The sequence below is a fragment of the Thalassophryne amazonica genome, chromosome 1 (genome assembly GCF_902500255.1).
Source record: "Thalassophryne amazonica chromosome 1, fThaAma1.1, whole genome shotgun sequence".
In the NCBI taxonomy this organism is placed as follows: Eukaryota; Metazoa; Chordata; class Actinopteri; order Batrachoidiformes; family Batrachoididae; genus Thalassophryne; species Thalassophryne amazonica.
In genome coordinates, this window is record NC_047103.1 from 17,219,514 (window position 1) to 17,242,375 (window position 22,862).

At 39.8% G+C, this 22,862-nt stretch overlaps 1 protein-coding gene across 2 annotated transcripts in view; it reads left to right on the plus strand.

Moving 5' to 3' along the window:
- Window positions 1-22,862, plus strand: part of gad2 (glutamate decarboxylase 2) — a 103,346-nt gene that overhangs the window by 16,311 nt on the left and 64,173 nt on the right. For both annotated transcript variants that reach the window (XM_034166371.1, XM_034166379.1), the window contains 7 exons: window positions 11,093-11,172; window positions 11,257-11,311; window positions 11,442-11,558; window positions 13,534-13,598; window positions 13,706-13,784; window positions 13,878-14,027; window positions 16,844-16,951. In XM_034166371.1, coding sequence (XP_034022262.1) covers window positions 11,093-11,172; window positions 11,257-11,311; window positions 11,442-11,558; window positions 13,534-13,598; window positions 13,706-13,784; window positions 13,878-14,027; window positions 16,844-16,951 — 654 coding nt within the window. The remainder of the gene's footprint in view (window positions 1-11,092; window positions 11,173-11,256; window positions 11,312-11,441; window positions 11,559-13,533; window positions 13,599-13,705; window positions 13,785-13,877; window positions 14,028-16,843; window positions 16,952-22,862) is intronic.

The following is a 22,862-nucleotide window of genomic DNA, read 5'->3' on the forward strand; positions in this document are numbered from 1 at the left end:
TAAAAATGCGTAGATCCGCTGTGACTTGGTTGTAATCCCGGAGCGCTTTGTTGTTCGGCTACTGAGTTGTGACTGAACAAGAATGTTAGTTAGGACAAATCTCCCGAATCCAAAGTGCTTGCCCGGCTGAGCAAACCTACTCAAACCATATCCATCTAAAATCAGGCTAGTGTCGGTACAATAAAAAAACATTTGTCAGCAGTGCAAAACCAAAAAAAGCTATCGCTATACCTGCCACACCTGGTGCCGCCATCTCTGCTCCAAAAAATAGTTAATATACTGTCCCTCACAAAGTACAAATGCAAACTATTTCGCACTTTTAAATTTATTCAAAGTCACAGTGGAAAAACAGGCCTGGATTCTGAAGAACGTCTCTCATGCAGGAGATCCATCTGTTCAGAACCATGAACAATGGACACAAACAATTTTTATAAAGCACAACATGGGCGTAACAAAACCAGTTCAACCCAGTTCAACATGCACATTCAAATAACAGACTAAAAGTATATCAAACTAGGCATACAATCATTTAAGTAAAATAATTACTTAATACTAAAATAAATAGCAAAGAAAACAAAATAGCAAAATAATAGTTCAACACACAAATACAGTAGTGTTCAGAATAATAGTAGTGCTATGTGACTATAAAGATTAATCCAGGTTTTGAGTATATTTCTTATTGTTACATGGGAAACAAGGAACCAGTAGATTCAGTAGATTCTCACAAATCCAACAAGACCAAGCATTCATGATATGCACACTCTTAAGGCTATGAAATTGGGCTATTAGTAAAAAAAAAAAAGTAGAAAAGGGGGTGTTCACAATAATAGTAGTGTGGCATTCAGTCAGTGAGTTCGTCAGTTTTGTGGAACAAACAAAAAGATTATAGGCTGTTCATCTACAATGATCTCCAATGCTTTAAAATGGACAAAAAACCAGAGACACGTGGAAGAAATTGGAAAACAGCCATCAAAATGGATAGAAGAATAACCAGAATGGCAAAGGCTCACCCATTGATCAGCTCCAGGATGAGCAAAGACAGTCTGGAGTTACCTGTAAGTGCTGTGACAGTTAGAAGACGCCTGTGTGACGCTAATTTATTTGCAAGAATCCCCCGCAAAGTCCCTCTGTTAAATAAAAGACATGTGCAGAAGAGGTTACAATTTGCCAAAGAACACATCAACTGGCCTAAAGAGAAATGGAGGAATATTTTGTGGACTGATGAGAGTAAAATTGTTATTTTTGGGTCCAAGGGCCGCAGACAGTTTGTGAGACGACCCCCAAACTCTGAATTCAAGCCACAGTTCACAGTGAAGACAGTGAAGCATGGTGGAGCAAGCATCATGATATGGGCATGTTTCTCCTACTATGGTGTTGGGCCTATATATCGCATACCAGGTATCATGGATCAGTTTGGATATGTCAAAATACTTGAAGAGGTCATGTTGCCTTATGCTGAAGAGGACATGCCCTTGAAATGGGTGTTTCAACAAGACAATGACCCCAAGCACACTACTAAACGAGCAAAATCTTGGTTCTAAACCAACAAAATTAATGCCTCGCACATGTGAAGAAATCATGAAAAACTGTGGTTATACAACTAAATACTGGTTTAGTGATTCACAGGGTTGCTAAAAAAGCAGTTAAAACATAATAGTTTTGAGTTTGTAGCATCAACAACAGATGCTACTATTATTGTGAACACCCCCTTTTCTATTTTTTTTTACTAATAGCCCAATTTCATAGCCTTAAGAGTGTGCATATCATGAATGCTTGGTCTTGTTGGATTTGTGAGAATCTACTGAATCTACTGCTACCTTGTTTCCCATGTAACAATAAGAAATATACTCAAAACCTGGATTAATCTTTTTAGTCACATAGCACTACTATTATTCTGAACACTTCTGTATATCTAACAGTAGAAAGGTGTGTACCTTTCCACATCATGTCCAATCAACTGTATTTACCCCAGGTGGACTCCAATTAAGCTGTAGAAACATCTCAAGGATGATCAGTGGAAACAGAATGCACCTGAGCTCAATTTTGAGCTTCATGACAAAGTCTGTGAATACCTATGTACTTTTAAAAAATAATTTTGCAAAAATCTTTAAAAAAAAAAATCACATTGTCATTATGGGGTATTGTGTGTAGAAGTTTGAGGGGAAAAAAATCATCCATTTTAGAATAAGGCTGTAACATAACAAAATGTGAAAAAAGTGAAGCGCTGTGAATACTTTCCAGATACACTGTATACATAGGTGGACATGAGGTTGTTCTTACATTTCCAAATAACAGTCTAGGTCTGGTGCTCGCTAATGATGCTGCAGCTTGTTCTGTACCTGTTTGTGTACCTGTTTGTGTTTGAATGTTTTAAACTGAAGCAGTTTTTTTTAAGTACTTTGAACCACTGAATCATCTTTTGAAGTTTTATCTTATTTACTTGAGGCCGTCCCAGTGAGCGAACCATTTTCTGAGCGAACTGGTTCATTTGTTTCAAAGTATCAAAACGCTTAATTTGTTATGGTGAGTAGGGGAGGGGTTTAAAATTTGAATTCCGCACTCCTAACCACATGTGGTTATCTGGATTAGCGGAATAAGGGTAGATTCAGTGAGTAGGATAGCTGTCGTAGTGCAGTCAATACAACGGGTCTCCAAGCCAGCTTGGCTAGTTAGCACGTAGCTCAGGGGTTGGCAATCATGTGCCATGAACGGTCGAGACACTGCAGGTTTTCCTTACTACCAATCACCTCAGCAGGTGATTTCATTAATGATCAAGTGCCTCAGCAGGTGATTTCATTGACGATCAGGTGTTTATGTTCAAGGGAGAAGCTCATCAGCAATCCACCTGCTGAGGTGATTTGTTGCAAGGAAAACCTGTAGTGTCTTGGCTCTCGCTGCCCACCCCTGACGTAGCTGGTTCAAACATGGGCTTGTTGTGTGCACTCTCATTTCCTACTGCGACAACAATTGAAAAATAAAACCAACATGATCGTGCCAATCCTTGGAATTCCTTTATTGGCCACTTGAAGCTGGCTCCCAAAGCAGTTCACTTCCCACAGAATCCCATATTAAAATGTCCAAGGTTCAGTGGTGGGCACAGATAACCAAAAAATTAACTTCGATAACAGATAATAAGATAACTGAAAAGTTATCTTTGATAAAGATAAACCGATAAACCACCCAAAAATGTATTGGAAGTTACAAATAATCGATAACCGATAAATTCTGGTGTTGTCTATGAGACATTTGCAGTTACTAAAGAGCTAAAATTGATTTTTAACACGATCGCTTTTGAAAGCATCAAAAGCGGTAAAAGACCTTAAGAATAAGCAAGAATGTTTGACCATGCTGCCCCCTGCAGGAAGCAGCACAGACAAATCCTGAGAGCACCCATGAAATCAGCTGTTTGCTAATCATAATCATTTTTCTTTCAACATTCTGCCCCTGCTGGAAACTCTTGTTTACAACAGCGCTCCCACCACAGATGTACACCAAGAGCAGTCATAAGGCCAGCTCCCTATCAATTTCAACACTCCGGTCAGGCGGAGGTCTTGAAAAATAAAGTCATACTAACTTATGGTTTTTTGAAAACACTGATAGAATAACTCCATTAATGTCAATTCTGTCATTTGTACAAAGTTAAAATATAACATATATCTTTTAATGTTGAATAAGGCACAAATTCTGAGGTTTTGTAACAAACACAGACCGCAAAGAATTCTGGGTAAAAGTGCTAAACAGTGATTGGTTCAGTACTCCATTAGGTAAACCAACACGTTAATGTGACGTGTGTCGTATGTTGGTTTAAAGATAAATGTGCTTTTGTAAAATATTCCATTTTTATTTGTAAAAACAGGCATTTTTATGGAGCCCTGGAAGTGTCATCCCAATTGCATGCTTTAAAACTTTTATGATGTTGTAAAATGTGCACTCAATATTAGTAAGTAAGTAAATGTATTTATATAGTGCCTTTCACAGACATAAGGCCTTGTACACACGTTGTCGAGTATTTGTAAAACAGAATATTTTACCCTTTCAGTTTGGGGAAAAAACTTCATCCACACTTCGTCGTTTAAAAAAAATCCATCCACATCGAACCGTATAAATGTGTTGTAATTAGTCTGCCAAACCTTTGGGTGGCGGTACTGATTAAAATTCTATCCAATCAGGAGCCTTATTCTCTTGTCATCACTTCCACAAAAACTAAAAACATGGCGCCAACCTCGTTCATGTGGACTGATAAGGAGTCGGAATTACTTCTAACCGTAGTTTTAGAATACAAAGTTAACATATATGCACACAAAAAGCGCCTGGACAATGGACAATCAATCAATCAACTTTTTTCTTATATAGCGCCAAATCACAACAAACAGTTGCCCCAAGGCGCTCCATATTGCAAGGCAAGGCCATACAATAACCATGAAAAACCCCAACGGTCAAAACGACCCCCTATGAGCAAGCACTTGGCCACAGTGGGAAGGAAAAACTCCCTTTTAACAGGAAGAAACCTCCAGCAGAACCAGGCTCAGGGAGGGGCAGTCTTCTGCTGAGACTGGTTGGGGCTGAGGGAAAGAACCAGGAGAAAGACATGCCGAGAAGGGGGGCAGAGATCGATCACTAATGATTAAATGCAGAGTGATGCACACGGAGCAAAAAAAGAAAGAAACAGTGCATCATGGGAACCCCCCCACAGTCTACGTCTAAAGCAACATAACCAAGGGATGGTCCAGGGTCACCCGATCCAGCCCTAACTATAAGCCTTAGCGAAAAGGAAAGTTTTAAGCCTAATCTTAAAAGTAGAGAGGGTATCTGTCTCCCTGATCTGAATTGGGAGCTGGTTCCACAGGAGAGGAGCCTGAAAGCTGAAGGCTCTGCCTCCCATTCTACTCTTACAAACCCTAGGAACTACAAGTAAGCCCGCAGTCTGAGAGCGAAGCGCTCTAATGGGGTAATATGGTACTACGAGGTCCCTAAGATAAGATGGGACCTGATTATTCAAAACCTTATAAGTAAGAAGAAGAATTTTAAATTCTATTCTAGAATTAACAGGAAGCCAATGAAGAGAGGCCAACACGGGTGAGATATGCTCTCTCCTGCTAGTCCCCGTCAGTACTCTAGCTGCAGCATTCTGAACCAACTGAAGGCTTTTTAGGGAACTTTTAGGACAACCTGATAATAATGAATTACAATAGTCCAGCCTAGAGGAAATAAATGCATGAATTAGTTTTTCAGCATCACTCTGAGACAAGACCTTTCTGATTTTAGAGATATTGCGTAAATGCAAAAAGGCAGTCCTACATATTTGTTTAATATGCGCTTTGAATGACATATCCTGATCAAAAATAACTCCAAGATTTCTCACAGTATTACTAGAGATCAGGGAAATGCCATCCAGAGTAACGATCTGGTAAGACACCATGCTTCTAAGATTTGTGGGGCCAAGTACAATAACTTCAGTTTTATCTGAGTTTAAAAGCAGGAAATTAGAGGTCATCCATGTCTTTATGTCTGTAAGACAATCCTGCAGTTTAGCTAATTGGTGTGTATCCTCTGGCTTCATGGATAGATAAAGCTGGGTATCATCTGCGTAGCAATGAAAATTTAAGCAATACCGTCTAATAATACTGCCCAAGGGAAGCATGTATAAAGTGAATAAAATTGGTCCTAGCACAGAACCTTGTGGAACTCCATAATTAACTTTAGTCTGTGAAGAAGATTCCCCATTTACATGAACAAACTGTAATCTATTAGACAAATATGATTCAAACCAGCGCAGCGCAGTGCCTTTAATACCTATGACATGCTCTAATCTCTGTAATAAAATTTTATGGTCAACAGTATCAAAAGCAGCACTGAGGTCCAACAGAACAAGCACAGAGATAAGTCCACTGTCCGAAGCCATAAGAAGATCATTTGTAACCTTCACTAATGCTGTTTCTGTACTATGATGAATTCTAAAACCTGACTGAAACTCTTCAAATAGACCATTCCTCTGCAGGTGATCAGTTAGCTGTTTTACAACTACCCTCTCAAGAATCTTTGAGAGAAAAGGAAGGTTGGAGATTGGCCTATAATTAGCTAAGATAGCTGGGTCAAGTGATGGCTTTTTAAGTAATGGTTTAATTACTGCCACCTTAAAGGCCTGTGGTACATAACCAACTAACAAAGATAGATTGATCATATTTAAGATTGAAGCATTAAATAATGGTAGGACTTCCTTGAGCAGCCTGGCAGGAATGGAGTCTAATAAGCATGTTGATGGTTTGGATGAAGTAACTAATGAAAATAACTCAGACAGAACAATCGGAGAGAAAGAGTCTAACCAAATACCGGCATCACTGAAAGCAGCCAAAGATAACGATACATCTTTGGGATGGTTATGAGTAATTTTTTCTCTAATAGTCAAAATTTTGTTAGCAAAGAAAGTCATGAAGTCATCACTAGTTAAAGTTAATGGAATACTCAGCTCAATAGAGCTCTGACTCTTTGTCAGCCTGGCTACAGTGCTGAAAAGAAACCTGGGGTTGTTCTTATTTTCTTCAATTAGTGATGAGTAGAAAGATGTCCTAGCTTCACGGAGGGCTTTCTTATAGAGCAACAAACTCTTTTTCCAGGCTAAGTGAAGATCTTCTAAATTAGTGAGACGCCATTTCCTCTCTTTATCTGCTTTAAGCTACGAGTTTGTGAGTTATACCACGGAGTCAGACACTTCTGATTTAAAGCTCTCTTTTTCAGAGGAGCTACAGCATCCAAAGTTGTCTTCAATGAGGATGTAAAACTATTGACGAGATACTCTAGCTCCCTTACAGAGTTTAGGTAGTTACTCTGCTCTGTGTTGGTATATGACATTAGAGAACATAAAGAAGGAATCATATCCTTAAACCTAGTTACAGCGCTTTCTGAAAGACTTCTAGTGTAATGAAACTTATTCCCCACTGCAGGGTAGTCCATCAGGGTAAATGTAAATGTTATTAAAAAATGATCAGACAGAAGGGAGTTTTCAGGGAATACTGTTAAGTCTTCTATTTCCATACCATAAGTCAGAACAAGATCTAAAATATGATTAAAGTGGTGGGTGGACTCATTTACTTTTTGAGCAAAGCCGATAGAGTCTAATAATAGATTAAATGCAGTGTTGAGGCTGTCATTCTCAGCATCTGTGTGGATGTTAAAATCGCCCACTATAATTATCTTATCTGAGCTAAGCACTAAGTCAGATAAAAGGTCTGAAAATTCACAGAGAAACTCACAGTAACGACCAGGTGGACGATAGATAATAACAAATAAAACTGTTTTTTGGGACTTCCAATTTGGATGGACAAGACTAAGAGACAAGCTTTCAAATGAATTAAAGCTCTGTCTAGGTTTTTGATTAATTAATAAGCTGGAATGGAAGATTGCTGCTAATCCTCCGCCCCGGCCCGTGCTACGAGCATTCTGACAGTTAGTGTGACTCGGGGGTGTAGACTCATTTAAACTAACATATTCATCCTGCTGTAACCAAGTTTCTGTTAGGCAGAATAAATCAATACGTTGATCAATTATTATATCATTTACCAACAGGGACTTAGAAGAAAGAGACCTAATGTTTAATAGACCACATTTAACTGTTTTAGTCTGTGGTGCAATTGAAGGTGCTATATTATTTTTTCTTTTTGAATTTTTATGCTTAAATAGATTTTGCTAGTTATTGGTAGTCTGGGAGCAGGCACCGTCTCTACGGGGATGGGGTAATAAGGGGATGGCAGGGGGAGAGAAGCTGCAGAGAGGTGTATAAGACCACAGCTCTGCCTCCTGGTCCCAACGCTAGACAGTCACAGTTTGGAGGATCCAAAAAAATTGGCCAGATTTCTAGAAATGAGAGCTGCTCCCTCTAAAGTGGGATGGATGCCGTCTCTCCTAACAAGACCAGGTTTTCCCCAGAAGCTTTGCCAATTATCAATGAAGCCCACCTCATTTTTTTGGACACCACTCAGACAGCCAGCAATTCAAGGAGAACATGCGGCTAAACATGTCACTCCCGGTCTGATTGGGGAGGGGCCCAGAGAAAACTACAGAGTCCGACATTGTTTTTGCAAAGTTGCACACCGATTTAATGTTAATTTTAGTGACCTCCGATTGGCGTAACCGAGTGTCATTACTGCCGACGTGAATTACAATCTTACCAAATTTACGCTTAGCCTTAGCCAGCAATTTCAAATGTCCTTCGATGTCGCCTGCTCTGGCCCCCGGAAGACAAATGACAATGGTTGCTGGTGTCGCTAACTTCACATTTCTCAAAACAGAGTCGCCAATAACCAGAGTTTGATCCTCGGCGGGTGTGTCGTCGAGTGGGGAAAAACGGTTAGAGATGTGAACGGGTTGACGGTGTACACGGGGCTTCTGTTTAGGGCTACGCTTCCTCCTCACAGTCACCCAGTCAGCCTGCTTTCCCGACTGCACGGGATCTGCCAGGGGGGAACTAACGGCGGCTAAGCTACCTTGGTCCGCACCGACTACAGGGGCCTGGCTAGCTGTAGAATGTTCCACGGTGCGGAGCCGAGCCTCCACTTCGCCCAGCCTGGCCTCCAAAGCTACGAATAAGCTGCACTTATTACAAGTACCGTTACTGCTAAAGGAGGCCGAGGAATAACTAAACATTTCACACCCAGAGCAGAAAAGTGCGGGAGAGACAGGAGAAGCCGCCATGCTAAATCGGCTAAGAGCTAGTAGCTACGCTAAGCTAGCGGATTCCCAAAAACACACAAAGTGAATAATGTGCAAATAATCCAGAGGTGATTCAGCAGAAGGAGTGCCCCAATCAAGGCACCAAACAGGCCATGAAGCAGCACAGGCAACGCACGACAACGGTGCTAAAATAAAATAAAAATAAAAAATAAAAACGAAAGCATTAGCAAGCTAGTTAGCCTGCCTACGCTAATGAAAGTTAGCTGATAAAAGTGCTCCGTCGCGATGTTTCGACCGTTAGAGGTCTTCCTTAGGCGTTGGAGCACAGCAAAAAGTTAAAAAAAAAATTAAAAAGTAAAAAAGTAAAAAAATACCAACAATTTGAAAGCAGCCATGTACCCAGACCTTTAATACTGCCATGAACACTCCTGGCCAGTAGATGGCAGTAGCGGCCTTGAAAAAATGTCAAACACAATTCCAGATAATCTGTGTCTGCTACATTTAAGATGCGTGGAATGTAACAAACGCAAATACACTAACGTCTATAAACCCAGAGAATATATTCACGAGAGTTTTAGGCACTAGAGTTTAATGCTGTTATCTGTGGACCCTGAACAGAGTGTCTGAAATGCATTTGTCCTGTCGTGAATGTCTAAGATTACTTTATGCTACCCATAATGCATTGCTGCCTGGCACAGCATGTGCTCACAAAACCTTAAAAATTAGCACATTACTTTAAAACAAAAACATATATCTGATATTTTCACTTTATAAACTTCAGACATGACAATAATTTTAAATAACTTGTCTAAAATGAGTGGTTAAAATTTGAACCATAAGTTAAACATGTATGCCTCTGGATGACTTGGTGACATTGCGATTATATTAGTATGGTGTTAAAGGAAATGACTTTTTTTTTGGTCACCAGTTCTCCTTTGCTTACAGACAATTGAGTGGTTTCTGATTGCAGAGAGTAGAACATAATATAAGGGAACTTTTAACAGGTAGGTCTCAACAGTTTTAAAAATGTTTTCCACTGTTCAGCTTAGTTTAGTACGTTATCGGTCTAAAAGTTATCGGACGGTAATTCATAGGTTGATAATTAGTCCGATGATGAAAATATTATCTTTGATAATTATCTGTTATCGGATTATCGGAAGTGTGCCCACCACTGCCAAGGTTACAACAGAAATAAACAGCCTGGTACAAAAAAAAACTGGTTTGGTCTCTCTCTGTAGTTTGCTTGTTCATGACAGCTGTATGTGTGTGTGTGGGGGAGGTCCAGCTGCCCGCTAACAGTAGCTAGTGCGAACTCAACTGTGTTTGTCCTTTCTGAGCATTTTATTAAAAATATTTGCGATAATATGATTAATGACACTAACAGACAATGTAAGAAATCTGTGCTCCAGTATTTATTTTGAGTGAAGGTTTGTTTTGTTTTGTATGTTAGTAGTGCTAGCAGTAATTAACAGGTATTGATAGCTTGGCAACATCAGCTGTATTTATGGCACCACAGTTATAGAGGCTATATGCTGGTTGTAATTTTTAACGGAGCGGCTATACGCCCAACCGTTGGTTCAATAAAGTAAATACGCGAGCATATACACCAGACCAATAGGTGTGCTTGTAAGTTCACTTCCGGTTTCAAAGCGGGGGGAAAAAGGCGGATATTTTCTCGCCAGCTGTGGGAGGGTTCGCAGCCCGCGGAGGGGCTGTGATCTAAAGCGGTTCTGTTTGGCTCATCACACCCAGGGAACCGTGTCAAGCTAACACCATCTTACAGGCAACAAGCAGCATTTTGTTCATAAAAACTGTTTTATCGTCGTTACAGGCTTCCGTTCAAAATGCTTATGAAGTTTGTTTGCTTTCATCCATTGTGGTGTTTTTTTTCGCAGTAATTAAAGACGGCGCCGTTAAATGTGTCAGACATATGCCGCTTTTCACGCCGCAATAGAGCCTTAAAAAAGTGGTGTAAAAAAACGTAGTTTAGATGCACAAAATGTGTCAAATACACGATCACGGTTGGGCAAATAAGGTAAGAGATTATATTTATCTCCCCCACGGTTGGGCGAATAGCCTTTGCCAATTTTTAATACTTGTATCCAAGCCACCTGTTATAACGACTGGCCAAACCGCAAAAAAAAGTTACTCATCCGAAATTCAAGTGACTTAGCTTGTTAGCTTTAGCTGGGTGGTAATTTGAAGCAAGATGGGCGTGTTCGGGCTTCATTTTGTCCCATTTTTGTGATGCTGGTCTTGCCCATGCTTAACCTCTTTACCCATCGATGGGTTGGCAGGGAGCTGGGCGGAGTCAGGCACGTCTACATTCTGCCCATCTGAGCATCAAACCTGCTTTTCAGAAACGTAATGGATGACATCACGACGGGTTTTATACTTCTCTTTTGTTTGCCTTCTTCATTCGCAGAGCCATTTCTCAATCAAAAAAGGTGCGGCAGCTCTTGGTATCGGGACAGAGAGCGTAATCTGCATCAAAGCAGATGAAAGGTGCAGTTTGAATCTTACGTGAACATTAAATGTAAATATTACAGAGTTCAGCCTTAAACCAATCTGCTCATTTTTCCTTGACAGCGGCAAACTGAACCCATCTGATCTTGAGAGGAGAATCCTTGAGGCTAAACAGAAGGTAATTTTTAACACTGATATGTATGTTGCTTCATATGGGACTGACTTTATTGTATTTGAAAACAGAAACATGATGTGGATTTGGAAACTCTTTCACCTCATCTTCTGTCACCATGTTTGCTGTTGTGCAGGGCCTTGTTCCTTTCTTTGTAAGTGCGACCGCTGGCACAACGGTGTACGGCGCCTTTGACCCCCTCATCGCCATTTCTGACATCTGCAAAAAATACAACATCTGGATGCACGTAGACGTAAGTAACATAAATTGTGCCTCCGGATGAAATGGTTCCTTGCGCCCGCTTTAGGACCCCACACACGTGGCTTGTTTCCGAAGGAAGGGTTTCAATGACGATACGCGTTGAAATACAGAGCGGAGGAGCCGCTTTGATGAATCTATTATGTCTGTTTCGCCTCTGCTGTTTGCAGCTGACCTAGATAGGAGCTAGCCATTTCCTGTCGAACACTGAAGATTAGAAAAAGTGGAACAGAGGCTGTAAATCATCTCCTGCTCTGACTTTGCCATTATGGGCCGTCTCACTGAAGGAACTCTATCCATTAATGAGGGTGATTTAGTCCTGACACCTCTATTAAGAGACATAAATGGCCTCGTCTGTCATTTTGCAACTAGCCGAGCTGGAAAAAGCACATCTCACTTTGCAGTATTGCGGCATTTGCAGCAACTTTTCCCATGATACGTACGTGCAAATGATGCAGGATTTCCCCTGAGAATGTTAATGGCCGCAGGGTGGAACAGTCCTTTGCATCATGCACATCATCACGCCGTACAGCAACTCGCCACTGGGGTCCAAGCTAACAAATTACTTTGAATTGGCATCTCATCCATGACCTGCCCTTGGTTTTCCCGTTGGGGTGATCTGCCATTGCTGATTTTTGATATGCGATTGTCTACGTTTTTGGTGCAAAAAATCAGATACTGAACTGGGGTCCAAAAACTGGTGGAGTCCATAAAAGTCACCTTGTAGAACCAAGCCAGTCTCACGGCAGTTCATGGTGGCATTACAAATTAATTTATGGGTTTGTGACGGGGGAACGAAAATGGGGCGCTTTTTGTAACAGGTGCACAAATTAATTTTGTGACAGGGCCACGAAATGTGGGGTGATGTGGTCGGGACGAGGGGAGTCTAGGATTTATGGTTAGGGTTTGGGGAGGATAGACAATGATGCTGTGGTTATGGTTAGAGTTAGGAGTAGGAGAGGATTATAAACAGCAAAAATCGGGCATTTTTGTGATGGGGCACGGAAAAAAAAACTGCAAGACTGGGTTGTGTAGAACACTGTGAGCTGTCAGGAATGTTTTCTAAAAATATGTCATGTTTTAGCTTTTCGGAAAAGTGTCGGAAAAATGGGAAGTCGTGTTTTGCAAATGTGCAAAAACAACCGTGTCGTGTAAATTGTATGTACTCTGGTGTATTCAGCAATAATCTGTTCCAGTCTAGTGTAATTGCATATGAAGTATTAGGTAATCCGAATTTTGTCTGCTATTTAACAATTTTAAAAATTTGGCCAGATTTCCTCAATCTTGAATTCTGGATAGAAATTGTGGCCAAAATTCCTCAAAGGGAGACTGCAATTACACACTGACAGGAGCAATTGAAAACTATTAAATTAATAAATAAGTGCAAATGGAAACTGTCAACACAATCCTTGTATTTTTAGAGCCCATAAGTAATTGGACAAATTGTTTTTACATCCAGTTTTCTTTAAGTTGGGGAATGATACGTAACCATTTTCAAGTCAGTGAACATATCTCGGACTTGATTTGGATAAATCGTGAACAAGTACAAACACTATGATACATTTGTTTGGAGTAGACAGCTCTCAAAACCTTGAGTTAATCATACAAGATGGATCCGAGTGAGGGAAGCCACCAAGACATCCATGACACCTCTGAAGGAGTTACAGGCTTCTGTGGCTGTGATTGGAGAAGCTGCACACAGTGCATCTTTTGTCTGTTGCACCATCCTTCACATAAAGCCTCTGTTTCCAAAAATTATTGAAATGGTATAAAAATGAAATGTTGGAAAATGTTTTTTTCTCTCTCTTTTGGTTGAGTCTCCGTTACTAGGCTGGCATAGCTAGAATAACTGCCAATATCAGCCAATATGAGCTCTTAGATTCATCCTGTGACCAGGTTCTCCGTTGCTAGAATAACAAATCATCGATAGCCAAAGCCTTGAAGTCATATTTTGGTTTTTGCTGTGTCAGGGTGCGTGGGGAGGAAGCCTCCTCATGTCCAGGAGACACCGGTGGAAACTGGATGGAGTTGAGCGGTAAGATTCAGCAAGGCTTTATTTGGAGGAGGAGGGTTAGAAGTTTAAAAAGCCACATAAGTAATGCTGAACGATGGTTGTTTTGTTTTTTTTGTGTGTGACTGCAGAGCAAATTCAGTGACGTGGAATCCACATAAAATGATGTCTGTCCCTCTGCAGTGTTCTGCCCTGCTGGTCAGAGAAGAGGTAGACATCGTCCTGTTGAACAACATGTGCTTGGACATAAAGAGCAGGGCTTTTTGTTGTTGGTGGTCTCATAAGATGTTGTTATCCCACCAGGGTTTGATGCAGAGCTGCAACCAGATGCACGCTTGCTACCTGTTCCAACAGGACAAACACTACGACCTTTCCTATGACACGGGAGACAAAGCCCTGCAGTGTGGACGCCATGTGGACATCTTTAAATTGTGGCTCATGTGGAGGGCAAAGGTCAGGATATTTGACTTTGGATCGGTTGCTTTTTTTGCACAAAAATATTTGAATCCGTGCATTTATTCAAAGATAGAAGGGCATTGCTGTGAATAAAATCAGACTGATAATGATAAAGGCGTTATGAATAATTTTTTCTGCCATTAGATGGCACACTAGGACCACATTTCAGGTCATAACAGTGATTTATTCTTGGCCAGTCCTCCTCAAACCTCCCTCCTTTCCCCTCCCTTATCCACATTAAAGTGAAGGTGACACCAAAAAATGTGCACAAATAATCACTAAAAATGATGAAATGTTGATATTTAAAAAAAAATCCTGAACAATAAAAATCGATGATAAGTGTGCAGGTGAAGGGTAAACTACAGCTGTCTGAAGCCAGCGCTCTATTTCAGCCCCGTTCAGCCCTCAGCCGCGGCCATATTGTTGCGACGTCATCAGGAGAACAGCACCTGTTGATTCAAGCCCAAATCAAGTGTAAACACGGCGGAGGTCAAGCTGTTTTCAGACAATTTTTTTTTATACTGTGGAGCTTAAAAAAAGTCCAGTCTAGAGGACAATTTTTTTCTAGTGTGGAGCTTTTTGTTTTTTTTTTTGTTTTTTTTTAAAGTCCAGTCTGAAGGTTTTTCTGAAGCGGCTGTGAGGGACACAAACATTTATGGTGTAAAGCCTTATTTAGATGACAATAAACTTTGGAGGAAAACATTCAATCTGACAACAATGACGATATTGGCAGAGTTCAGAACACCGAATGGTTATTATCAAAAAAACAACAACAAATAAATAATGCAATAATGACAAGCCCAAGTTCCCAAGTTCTGAAACTTGGGTTTGTCCTTGTCTTTTGAATCCAGATTTTCTAATTTATTACAACAGTTTCTTACTGTTGTATAGAATAATTACTCCCATATTAAATAAGGGCACAAATTCACAGAACAAATTACGAGGTCTATTAGAAAAGTATCCGACCTTATTATTTTTTTCAAAAACCATACGGATTTGAATCACGTGTGATTACATCAGACATGCTTGAACCCTTGTGGGCATGCAAGAGTTTTTTCACGCCTGTCGGTTACGTCATTCGCCTGTGGGCAGTCTTTGAGTGAGGAGTCGCCCACCCTCTCGTCGATTTTTTCATTGTTTAGGAATGGCTCAGAGACTGCTGCTTTGCTTGATCAAATTTTTTTCAAAACTGTAAGGCACAACTGAGTGGACACCATTCGATAAATTCAGCTGGTTTTCGATAAAAATTTTAACGGCTGATGAGAGATTTTGGTCTGGTAGTGTCACCGTAAGGACGGCCCATGGCGCCTGACAGCAATCTGCGCTTTGAGGCGGCAGCGTCTCGCCGTTTCAAGTTGAAAACTTCCACATTTCAGGCTCTGTTGATCCAGTAAGTCGTCAGAGAACAGAGAACTTTCAGAAGAAGTCGGCATGAGGAGTTTATTCGGACAGTCCATTGTTAACGGACATTTTGTAATGAAAGAACGTGCGGGCAGAGTCGCATGTCGGGCCGGAACCCGACCGCGGGGGGTTGCGACAGGAAGAACACTTCCGTTGGAAACCTTAACGGGCAAGTTGGAACATGCCCAAGCTGTTAAACAATTTCTCAGTTACTCACTTGTTGAAAGCCATCAAAAGCCGCCTGAATTTTGAAGGTGTTTTTCCTGTCGCGGCGCACACAGATTCGTCGAGTCGTCACGGAAACGACTCGGCGAATTTGCGCACATGTCTTTCATTACAAAATGTCCTTAAACAGTGGAATGTCCACATAAAGTCCTCATGCCGGCCTCTTCTAAATCTTCCCTGTTCTCTCACGACGTCCTGGGTGAATTAAGCCTTAAATTAGGATGTTTTCAGGTCGAAACAGGCCGACGACGGCGCCTGGAAGCGCTGCGTGACGTCCCGCTCCGTGGGAAGTCCTTACAGCGACAGAAACACCCCATAATCTCTCATCAGCCGTTAAACTTTTCACCGAAAACCAGCTTAATTTCTCGAATAGTGTCCACTCGGATATTCCTCACAGGTCCACAAAAAATTTTGATAAAGCAACGTGCGCCGTCTTGAGCAGCGTGTGAAACAAAGGAATTCAGCTGAGAGGGCGGGACCACATCTCACTCAAGGCCTGCCCACAGGGAAATGACGTCACCGACACGCATGAAAAAACTCACGCATGCACACAAGGGTTCAAGCATGATTGGTCTAATCGCACGTCATTCAAATCCATATAGTTAAAAAAAATAAATAAAAGTGTTGGTTTCTTATCTAATACACCTCGTACCCACAGATTTAGTTCGCAGGAATACTTTATCAAAATTAATATGGCTGTATATTATTTATTGGGGCAGCACTGTGGCTTAGTGGTTAGCAATGTTGCCTCACAGCAAGAGGGTCATGGGATCGCTTCCCACCTGGGGCCTTTCTGTGTGGAGTTTGCATGTTCTCCCCATGTCTGCGTGGGTTCCGTCTGGGTGCTCCGGCCTTCTCCGACATCCAAAGACATGCAGGTTTAACGTGGACTGGAAATTTGTGAATGTTGTGGGGTTTTTTTGTTAGAATTTTCCTCATTTATTGGAATAAATTATACATTTGGTCTCATTACTCTACATTAAAACTCATTAATAGTTTATTTATTTATAGGTCTTTTCTATGTTGTTTTCTTTTGGGTCACATAATTGATGCAAAAGTGCCTAAACACTGAATCAAATGCAAATTTATAGTGTTTCCACCTACTTACATTGTGCAAAAAAATAACAATTTCTTGCAATTTACAATCATCAACAGCGCTGATAACTGTGTCTAATTTTTGCTGACAGGGCACCATTGGCTTCGAGGCTCAGATTGACAAATGTCTGGAGCTGTCAGAGTATCTGTATAACAAGATCAAGGACAGAGAAGGATATGAAATGGTCTTTGATGGAAAGGTATGTTTCATTTCCTGCTTGGCTAATTTATCTAAAGTCTGCCAGAAGTCGCGAACATTAATGTTGCCCCTTTTGTCTCGGGGGATTCATTACGTCATTACGGGGGATTTGATTGGCACGCACTGTGCTTTTGTTTTGTGTTGCTGAATGCCTTTTTTTTGTCTCTCACTGTGACTGTAATGTGCTGCTATTATGTCTGATGAACAGTATGAGGGCCTGTAATTGCTCATCTGCATATGAATAGTGGAGTGTCTGAAATGTTCATACCTACAACAAAAACATACGTATGGTCAGATTATTAAGCCAAAAAGTCTTTTATAAAAGGGCCGAACAGACACTGGGAGTCGTTGATAGTGAAAGCTTTTCAATATGTCCAGGCTTATTGTTTTCCTGCTGAGCCAGCTCAGACTGTCACAACCCAGAGGGCTAATGGGGAAAAAGCCAAGTCCTCTGGGCAGCCGCCCAGGTGTCCACTCGTGCACGCGTCTCATTGAGCCGCTACATCAGTGGGATGTCGCCTGTTGTACCACTGCAGCAGGCCAGCTGTGTACATTGGACGAGTGTGCACGACTATTCAGCTGCTGGTAATAACTGATTTTCAAAATTTACACCACAGATACATATTACAACATGGAAGACTCCCTTAAAATTTGGATTCTGGATCAAGTTTCACTTCATGTAGGATTTGAGGGATTACATCAAAACTACTTCATAGATTCTCACCAAATTTTCACCACATATACATATTACACCATGGAATAACCCATTAAATTTTGGAGGTGATCTGGATCTGGATTCTGGATCAAGTTTCACTTTATGTAGGATTTGAGGGATTACATCAAAACTACTTCATAGATTCTCACCAAATTTTCACCACATATACATATTACACCATGGAAGAACCCATTCAATTTTGGAGGTGATCTGGATCTGGACTCTAGAACAAGTTTCACTTTATGTAGGATTTGAGGGATTACATCAAAACTACTTCACAGTTTCTCACCAAATTTTCAACACATAGACATATTAGACCATGGAAGACTCCCCTAAAATTTGAATTCTGGATCAAGTTTCACTTTATGTAGGATTTGAGGGATTACATCAAACTATTTCATAGATTCTCACCAAATGTTCACCACATATAAATATTACACCATGGAAGAACCCATTAAATTTTGGAGGTGATCTGGATCTCGATTCTGGATCAAGTTTCACTTTATGCAGGATTTGAAGGATTACATCAAAACTACTTCATAGATTCTCACAAAAGTTTAACCACAGATGCATATTAGACCATGGAAGAACCCATTCAATTTTGGAGGTGATCTGGATATGGATTCAGGATCAAGTTTCACTTTATGCAGGATTTGAAGGGTTACATCAAAACTACTTCATAGATTCTCACCAGATTTTCACCACATATACATATTACACCATGGAAGAACCCATTAAATTTTGGAGGTGATCTGGTTCTGGATCAAGTTTCACTTTATGTAGGATTTGAGGGATTACATCAAAACTACTTCATAGATTCTCACCAAATTTTCACCACAGATACATATTACACCATGGAAGAACCCATTAAATTTTGGAGGTGATCTGGATCTGGATTCTGGAACAAGTTTCACTTTATGCAGGATTTGAGGGATTACATCAAAACTACTTCATAGATTCTCACCAAATTTTCACCACAGATACATATTAGACCATGGAAGAACCCATTAAATTTTGGAGGTGATCTGGATCTGGATTCTGGATCAAGTTTTACTTCATGCAGGATTTGAAGGATTACATCAAAACTACTTCATAGATTCTCACCAAATTTTCACCACATATACATATTACACCATGGAAGAACCCATTAAATTTTGGAGGTGATCTGGATCTGGATCAAGTTTCACTTTATGTAGGATTTGAGGGATTACATCAAAACTACTTCATAGATTCTCACCAAATTTTCACCACATATACATATTACACCATGGAATAACCCATTAAATTTTGGAGGTGATCTGGATCTGGATCAAGTTTCACTTTATGTAGGATTTGAGGGATTACATCAAAACTACTTCATAGATTCTCACCAAATTTTCACCACAAATACATATTACACCATGGAAGAACCCATTCAATTTTGGAGGTGATCTGGATCTGGATTCTGGAACAAGTTTCACTTTATGCAGGATTTGAGGGATTACATCAAAACTACTTCATAGATTCTCACCAAATTTTCACCACAGATACATATTAGACCATGGAAGAACCCATTAAATTTTGGAGGTGATCTGGATCTGGATTCTGGATCAAGTTTCACTTTATGCAGGGTTTGAAGGATTACATCAAAACTACTTCATAGATTCTCACCAAATTTTCACCACATATACATATTACACCATGGAAGAACCCATTACATTTTGGAGGTGATCTGGATCTGGATTTTGGATCAAGTTTCACTTTATGTAGGATTTGAGGGATTACATCAAAACTACTTCATAGATTCTCACCAAATTTTCACCACAGATACAAATTAGACCATGGAAGAACCTATTAAATTTTGGAGGTGATCTGGATCTGGATTCTGGATCAAGTTTCACGTTATGCAGGATTTGAGGGATTACGTCAAAACTACTTCATAGATTCTCACCACATTTTCACCACAGATACAGATTACACCATGGAAGAACCCATTAAATTTTGGAGGTGATCTGGATCTGGATTCTGGATCAAGTTTCACTTTATGCAGGATTTGAAGGATTACATCAAAACTACTTCATAGATTCTCACCAAATTTTCACCACATATACATATTACACCATGGAAGAACCCATTAAATTTTGGAGGTGATCTGGATCTGGATTCTGGATCAAGTTTCACTTCAGGTAGGATTTGAGGGATTACATCAAAACTACTTCATAGATTCTCACCAAATTTTCACCACAGATACATATTAGACCATGGAAGAACCCATTAAATTTTGGAGGTGATCTGGATCTGGATTCTGGATCACGTTTCACTTTATGCAGGGTTTGAAGGATTACATCAAAACTACTTCATAGATTCTCACCAAATTTTCACCACAGATACATATTAGACCATGGAAGAACCCATTAAATTTTGGACGTGATCTGGATCTGGATCACGTTTCACTTTATGTAGGATTTGAGGGATTACATCAAAACTACTTCATAGATTCTCACCAGATTTTCACCACAGATACATATTACACCGTGGAAGAACCCATTAAATTTTGGAGGTGATCTGGATCTGGATTCTGGATCAAGTTTCACTTTATGCAGGGTTTGAAGGATTACATCAAAACTACTTCATAGATTCTCACCAAATTTTCACCACAGATACATATTAGACCATGGAAGAACCCATTAAATTTTGGACGTGATCTGGATCTGGATCACGTTTCACTTTATGTAGGATTTGAGGGATTACATCAAAACTACTTCATAGATTCTCACCAGATTTTCACCACATATACATATTACACCATGGAAGAACCCATTAAATTTTGGAGGTGATCTGGATCTGGATTCTGGAACAAGTTTCACTTTATGCAGGATTTGAGGGATTACATCAAAACTACTTCATAGATTCTCACCAAATTTTCACCACAGATACATATTAGACCATGGAAGAACCCATTAAATTTTGGAGGTGATCTGGATCTGGATTCTGGATCAAGTTTCACTTTATGCAGGATTTGAAGGATTACATCAAAACTACTTCATAGATTCTCACCAAATTTTCACCACAGATACAGATTACACCATGGAAGAACCCATTAAATTTTGGAGGTGATCTGGATCTGGATTCTGGATCAAGTTTCACTTTATGCAGGATTTGAAGGATTACATCAAAACTACTTCATAGATTCTCACCAAATTTTCACCACATATACATATTACACCATGGAAGAACCCATTCAATTTTGGAGGTGATCTGGATCTGGATTCTGGATCAAGTTTCACTTCATGTAGGATTTGAGGGATTACATCAAAACTACTTCATAGATTCTCACCAAATTTTCACCACAGATACAAATTAGACCATGGAAGAACCTATTAAATTTTGGAGGTGATCTGGATCTGGATTCTGGATCAAGTTTCACTTTATGCAGGATTTGAGGGATTACATCAAAACTACTTCATAGATTCTCACCACATTTTCACCACAGATACAGATTACACCATGGAAGAACTCATTAAATTTTGGAGGTGATCTGGATCTGGCTCTGGATCAAGTTTCACTTTATGCAGGATTTGAAGGATTACATCAAAACTACTTCATAGATTCTCACCAAAGTTTCACCACATATACGTATTACACCATGGAAGAACCCATTAAATTTTGGAGGTGATCTGGATCTGGATCAAGTTTCACTTTATGAAGGATCTGAGGGATTACATCAAAACTACTTCATAGATTCTCACCAAATTTTCACCACAGATATATATTAGACCATGGAAGAACCCATTAAATTTTGGAGGTGATCTGGATCTGGATCAAGTTTCACTTTATGTAGGATATGAGGGATTACATCAAAACTACTTCATAGATTCTCACCACATTTTCACCACAGATACATATTAGACCATGGAAGAACCCATTCAATTTTGGAGGTGATCTGGATCTGGATCAAGTTTTACTTTATGTAGGATTTGAGGGATTACATCAAAACTACTTCATAGATTCTCACCAAATTTTCACCACAGATACATATTACACCATGGAAGAACCCATTAAATTTTGGAGGTGATCTGGATCTGGATTCTGGAACAAGTTTCACTTTATGCAGGATTTGAGGGATTACATCAAAACTACTTCATAGATTCTCACCAAATTTTCACCACAGATAAATATTAGACCATGGAAGAACCCATTAAATTTTGGACGTGATCTGGATCAAGTTTCACTTTATGTAGGATTTGAGGGATTACATCAAAACTACTTCATAGATTCTCACCAATTTTTCAACACAGATACAGATTACACCATGGAAGAACCCATTAAATTTTGGAGGTGATCTGGATCTGGATTCTGGATCAAGTTTCACTTTATGCAGGATTTAAAGGATTACATCAAAACTACTTCATAGATTCTCACCAAATTTTCACCACATATACATATTACACCATGGAAGAACCCATTAAATTTTGGAGGTGATCTGGATCTGGATCAAGTTTGACTTTATGTAGGATTTGAGGGATTACATCAAAACTACTTCATAGATTCTCACCAAACTTTCACGACAGATACATATTACACCATGGAAGAACCCATTCAATTTTGGAGGTGATCTGGATCTGGATTCTGGAACAAGTTTCACTTCATGCAGGATTTGAGGGATTACATCAAAACTACTTCATAGATTCTTACCAAATTTTCACCACAGATACATATTAGACCATGGAAGAACCCATTCAATTTTGGAGGTGATCTGGATCTGGATCAAGTTTCACTTTATGTAGGATTTGAGGGATTACATCATAACTACTTCACAGTTTCTCACCAAATTTTCACCACATAGACATATTAGACCATGGAAGAACCCATTAAATTTTGGACGTGATCTGGATCTGGATCAAGTTTCACTTTATGTAGGATTTGAGGGATTACATCAAAACTACTTCATAGATTCTCACCAAATTTTCACCACAGATACATATTACACCATGGAAGAACCCATTCAATTTTGGAGGTGATCTGGATCTGAATTCTGGATCAAGTTTCACTTTATGTAGGATTTGAGGGATTACATCAAAACTACTTCATACATTCTCACCAAATTTTCACCACATATACATATTACACCATGGAAGAACCCATTTAATTTTGGAGGTGATCTGGATCTGGATCAAGTTTCACTTTATGTAGGATTTGAGGGATTACATCAAAACTA